Here is a 5,937-nt window from a genome sequence, read left to right as displayed (position 1 = left end):
TTTAGAGTCGATATGATTTACCTTAACGCATATATATGTTGGTTATACTGAGATTATATTCTCACCGGAGTTTATCCGGTTGTTGCTTTGTTTTGTATGTGTGCATGGCAACAGAGGGGGCAAGAGCTAGTCAGAGACGACATTGACAGCTCGAGAGAGAGATTTAGCAAGTGTGGACTCGGGTTTTAGCTGAAGTATGATAGTTTGAATAGCATCAAACTTGTTAGAAGAATTATGTCTTGAAGTACACTTGTAGTTTCTTGTCCTTTTCATTATCCGTTTGTTGTAATAAATGCATAGATTTATACTTGAAACTTCATGTATGTATATATGCATGTTTTAGACTTGTTAAACCATGATTTGAGTTGGTTTTGGATGATTTTGGATTGGATTTTCAGATTTGACAGCAAAATGTATTCTGCAGAATTTTCGAGCAGAGTCGCCCGCTCGATCGGTTGAATTGCACTGATCGAGCGAGGCCTGGATTTTCAAACAGAGAAGTTCAATTTTTGTGCCCGATCGATCGGTAGAGTTTGACCGATCGAGAGAGGCCAAGTTTTGCTCAAACCCTAGAATTTACATTTCTTGCTCGCTCGATCGGTAGGATTTAACCGATCGAGCGAGGTGCCCTTTTAAAAAAAAATTTAGTTCTTGGTTTGAGTATTCTTTTAAGGTATGATTAATTGTTAATTAATCGTTACTTGCCCTAAAATGAGATTAGCAACCCGAGGTCTCCACAAGTGGAGTTGACGTCACCCCAACATAATGTTTCAACCTCTGAGCATTTACTGTAAATGATTCATTTCACGCATCTTAGCTCCACAGCACCTGATGGATACACCTTGGTGATTTTGTAGGGGCCAGACCACCTAGACTTCAACTTTTCGGGAAAGAGCCTCATCCGGGAGTTAAATAAGAGAACAGCGTCTCATTCTTTGAATTCTTGGTGGCGAATGCGTCTGTCATGTACTCTCTTGGTCCGCTACTTGTATGACACCGCCATATCATATGCGTGATCTCGAAACTCCTCTAGTTGGTTCAGTTCTAGCAGCCTCTTCTCACCTGCAGCAGTGAATTCAAAATTTAGTGCTTTAATAGCTCAATATGCTCTATGCTCTAATTCAACTGGAAAATGACATGTCTTCCCAAACAACAATCTATACGGTGAGGTGCCTATAGGAGTTTTAAATGCTGTCCTGTAAGCCCATAAAACATCATCAAGTCGAAGTGCCCAATCTTTCCTGTTTGTTCTCACACTTTTTTTTCCAAAAATTGTTTGATTTTGCGATTGGACACTTCTACTTGATCACTTGTTTGGGAATGATAGGGAGTATAATCTTTGTGCTTGACACCATATTTCTTCAAAAGTTTGTCAAAAATTTTATTGCAAAAGTGGGTGATACCATCACTAATAATTGCATGGGGTGTACTAAACCGGTTAAAAATGTTTTTTTTTTCAGAAATTTTGTGACTACCTATGCATCATTAGTTACATAAGCTTTTGCCTCCACCCATTATGACATATAATCGACGACGACCAAAATGTATTTTTTTGTAAAAGAATTTGGAAATGGTCCCATAAAGTTGATTCCCCAAACATCAAATATCTCACATTCAATAATATTATTCAATGGCATTTCATGACGGTTTGAGATATTACCTGTCCGTTGACATCTATCACATGCAATGACATAAGAACGAGCATATTTAAAAATACTAGGCCAATAGAAACCACATTCTAGTACCTTAGTTGCCGTCTTGATTGGCCCAGCGTGGCCTCCTACCTCACGATCATGACAATGACTGAGGATATTTCTCATTTCTACTTCCGCCACACATCTCCGTATCATTGAATCAGCACAAATTTTAAATAGAAAAGGCTCTTCCAAAAAATAATGCTTGACATCTGACATAAACTTTTTCTTTTGATGAAAAGATAAGTTATGTGGAAGTGTGCCCGTGTCCAAGTAATTTTCAAAATTAGCATACCAAGATGAGTTTTCTATCGCAAACAACTTTTCATTTGGAAACCAATCATCTATTTCCTCAGTATCATTCTGTGAGAAATCAGGAATGCACTCTAATCTAGATAAGTGGTCAGCTACAACATTTTCTACCCTTTTATTATTCATTATCTCTAGATCAAATTCTTGTAAGAGAAAGATCCACCTAATCAATCTCGGTTTTGAATCTTTCTTAGCCAATAAATGTCTTATTGCAGAGTGATCAGTGTACACAGTGACTTTTGAGAGCACAAGGTATGAATGAAACATGTCAAGAGCAAAAATTACATATAACAATTCCTTTTCAGTGGTAGCTTAATTCAATTGAACTTCATTCAAGGTTTTGCTAGCATAGTAGATAGTACAAAATACCTTGTCTATTCTTTGGCCAAGTACAACACCAACCGCCGAGTCGCTTGTATCACACATGACCTCAAAGGCTAGATCCCAATTAGGTGATGTCAGCACTGGTGCAGTTACCAATCTTTCTCTCAGAGTCTCAAACGCCTGCAAACAATGTGAATCAAAATGAAAAGGTGTATCCTTCATCAATAAAGAAGAAAGAGGTTTTGCAATTTTTGAAAAATCTTTGATGAACCGCCGATAAAAATCGGCATGGCCTAGAAAACTTCTAACTCCCTTAATCGTCGTTGGTGGAGGAAAATTCTGAATGACTTGCACCTTGGCCCTGTCCACCTCGATTCCCTGCTCAGATATTCGGTGACCCTAACACAATTCCTTCTCTTACCATGAAATGACATTTCTCCCAATTTAGCACCAAATTTGTTTTCTCGCATCTCACCAAAACAGTATTAAGGTTATTCAGACATGCATCAAAAGACTGACCAAAAATTGAAATATCATCCATAAATATTTCTAAAAAATTTTCAACCATGTCATTAAATATTGCAGTCATGCATCTCTGAAAGGTTGCGGGAGCATTACAAAGACCAAAGGGCATACGTGTATAAGCGAACGTACCATATGGGCAAGTGAAAGTAGTTTTATCCCGATCTTTAGGTGCAATCAAAATCTGATTATATTCTGAATACCCATCTAAAAAAGAATAGAATTCATATCCAGCAAGTCTTTCTAGCATTTGGTCAATGAAGGGGAGAGGGAAGTGGTTTTTACGGGTTGCGTCATTTAGTTTCCTATAATATATGCACACGCGCCAACCAGTTACTGTCCTAATAGGTATCAATCCATTATGCTCATTTTGAATCACGGTAATACCCCCCTTTTTCAGCACACACTCAACAGGACTCACCCATGCACTATCAGATATTGGATAAATAATATCTGCGCCTAGAAGTTTAATCGTTTCAGCCTTCACTACCTCTTGCATTTTGGTATTCAATCTTCTCTGTGGCTGAACCAAAGGGTTGATGTTCTCTTTTTCCATTAGGATCTTATGCATGCAGATGGATGAATTGATCCCTTTGATATATGATACCTTCCAGGCGAACACACTCTTGTGATTTTTTAGAACATCCAGTAGTTTGGCTTTCGTGGTATCTGTCAAAGAAGAGGAAATTATGACAGGTAAATTGTTATTCTCACCAAGAATACATATTTCAAATGAGTCGGTAGTGGTTTCAATTCAACAGTCGGTGGTTCCTCAAGACTTGGTTTCTGGAGGAATAAATTCTTCCGGTCACCTAGATCTTTAATTCTAAGCTTGACACCTTTTTTCCATGGCTGATTATCATTCAAGTACGCAGTCATTTCTTGTTTTCCTATATGGATTTCTCCCTCATGATAAGGAGATGCAAGTGCAGCTTCTAACGGTTCCTGGAATGTATCCTGCACATAATTATAAACAAGCTATTTGAAAACATTCTTCATCAAGTTGTAGACATTTGAGCGCATTAAAAACATCAAAAGAAATTTTCTCATCTCCCACTCTCAGAAGTAATTCTCCCTTTTGGACATCTAAGAGTGTTTTTCCTGTTGCCAGGAAAGGTCTTCCCAGAATAAGTGCCATATCCAAATCTTCTTCCATATCAAGTACCACAAAATCCACCGGGAAGATGAATTTGTCTACTTTCACTAGTACATCCTCTATTATCCCTCTTGGATATTTTAAAGACCTGTCAGCCAATTGCAACGACATCCTGGTAGGTTTTGACTCCCCCAAACCCAATTTCCTGAAAATAGAATATGGCATTAGATTTATGCTAGCACCTAAATCACACAAAGCTTTTTGAAAATTCACATCACTAATCATGCAAGGGATTGAGAAACTCCCTGGATCTTTTTGCCTTGATGGGATCTTGTTCTGAACCAGTGCAGAGAAATTTTCTTTTAAGCTGGCCAATGCATGCTCCTCTAATTTTCTCTTATTGGAGAGTATCTCTTTCAAGAACTTTGCATAGCTGGGCATTTGCATCAATGCATCAGCAAATGGGATGTTAATATTCAAGTTCTTGAACACTTCTAGAAACTTTTCAAGCTGAGCATCTAACTTGGTCTTCTTAAGAGCTGCAGCAAAAGGTGGAGGAATAACAAAATTTAACTGTGATGTGGGTGGAGGTGTAGAATTAGAAGACTTACCTGCAGTTTTCTCCGGTATAGAAACGACTTCTGGCTCTTTCGATTCTTGTCTCTCAGTTTCTATTCTCTTTCCACCTCTTAATTCAATGGCTTTCACCTGCTCCTTATGGTTCTTTTCGGTGTCACTTGGTAAAGTACCAGGATCTCTACCGGACATTGCTTTAGTCAACTGCCCTATCTGATTCTCCAAATTCTTTATCGAAGCATCCTGATTTTTCATTCTGGTCTCAGTGGATGATATAAACTTTTGCATCATCTTCTCCATACTTGATTTCTCTTCTTGATGTTGTTTTCCGTAATTCTGATTCCCATACTGCCTGTCTTTCTATCCTCCCCATGAGAAATTTGGATGTTGTTTTCACCCTGGATTATATGTAATCAAAAAAGGATCATTCCTGGGGCGGTTTTGATTTCCTACATGGTTTACTACAACTCCCTCCGATTGATGGAATGGATTCCCAGTTTGACAGTTTTTAATAAAATGTTTAGCACTACATTTTTTGCACCACACTTCTTGAATGAGCGTTGCAGAATTCCCCAAACTTAGCTCATCGATCTTTTTTAATCATTTCCTCATGTTGAGCTGCCACTGAAGTAAACGCCTCTACTTGATGAATTACCGTAGATTTTCGCATTACATTCCTCTCAGATTGAGGGTGATAACTTCTAGATGTCATCTCTTTAATCAACACACATCCTTCTTCTGGTGATTTTCGTAACAGATTTCTAGCTGCAGCTGCATCTAACATAGTGCGATTAGCATGAGGAAGGCCATAGTAAAAAATTTGTTGCACAAGCCAGTCGCATAATTTGTGGTGTGGGCATCTCCTTAACAGATCCGTATAGGGTTCCCATGCTTCGCAGAGTGATTCATGTTCTCCTTGAGCAAACGTAATGATATATGTTCTCAACTTCATCGACTTTGATGGAGGGAAGTATTTGGTGAGGAAAGCTTTTTCCAGATCATCCCAAGTAGTCATTGAACCTGCAGGTAAATTTTTTAGTAATGCTTTAGCGAAAAAGAAAATAAGAGTAAACGAATAGCATCATCAGAAACTCCCTGCTGCTTGAAAGTTTCACAAATTTCCAGGAAATTTGCGATATGAGTGTTCGGGTTGTCAATTGTTGTCCCAAAAAATTGAACTGAGTTCTGAATCATTTGAATGATAGCTGGTTTTTATCTCGAAGTGGTTTGATGCTACTTTTGTCCTGATAATGCTTGGTCTAACTTCCTCAATGGATGGCAAGGCGCTATCCATCATGGATCTATAAACAGGTGGTGCATTATTTTAAGCATTTCCATCATTCAACGTTTGTTGCTCCTATTCTTCCATTGCTTCTCTCTGTTGCCTTTGTCTCCTGCGAAAGATTCTCTCGA

At 38.4% G+C, this 5,937-nt stretch overlaps 1 protein-coding gene across 1 annotated transcript; it reads right to left on the bottom strand.

Annotated features, from left to right (window-relative positions):
• Positions 1-982: 982 nt before the first annotated feature.
• Positions 983-5,539, bottom strand: LOC140862790 (uncharacterized). Its single transcript, XM_073265825.1, has 7 exons — positions 5,180-5,539; positions 3,910-4,884; positions 3,665-3,809; positions 2,896-3,521; positions 2,376-2,510; positions 1,661-2,057; positions 983-1,062 (listed from the first exon to the last, which is right to left on the bottom strand). Exons 1-7 carry the CDS (start codon positions 5,537-5,539, stop codon positions 983-985), a joined length of 2,718 nt encoding a protein of 905 aa, XP_073121926.1.
• Between the last annotated feature and the right edge of the window lie 398 nt (positions 5,540-5,937).

This window comes from Henckelia pumila, chromosome 4 (genome assembly GCF_033568475.1).
Source record: "Henckelia pumila isolate YLH828 chromosome 4, ASM3356847v2, whole genome shotgun sequence".
NCBI lineage: Eukaryota > Viridiplantae > Streptophyta > Magnoliopsida > Lamiales > Gesneriaceae > Henckelia > Henckelia pumila.
This window is presented reverse-complemented; position numbering and strand designations above follow the sequence as displayed.

Excerpts from the sequence above, each read along its gene's own strand:
- LOC140862790 (XM_073265825.1), bottom strand. The coding sequence starts at position 5,539 with ATGACTACTTGGGATGATCTGGAAAAAGCTTTCCTCACCAAATACTTC. Across the intron at positions 4,885-5,179 it reads ATGTAATGCGAAAATCTACG|AAAGACAGGCAGTATGGGAA; the intron begins GTAATTCATCAA and ends TGGGGAGGATAG. Across the intron at positions 3,810-3,909 it reads AGGGAGAATTACTTCTGAGA|GATACATTCCAGGAACCGTT; the intron begins GTGGGAGATGAG and ends AATTATGTGCAG.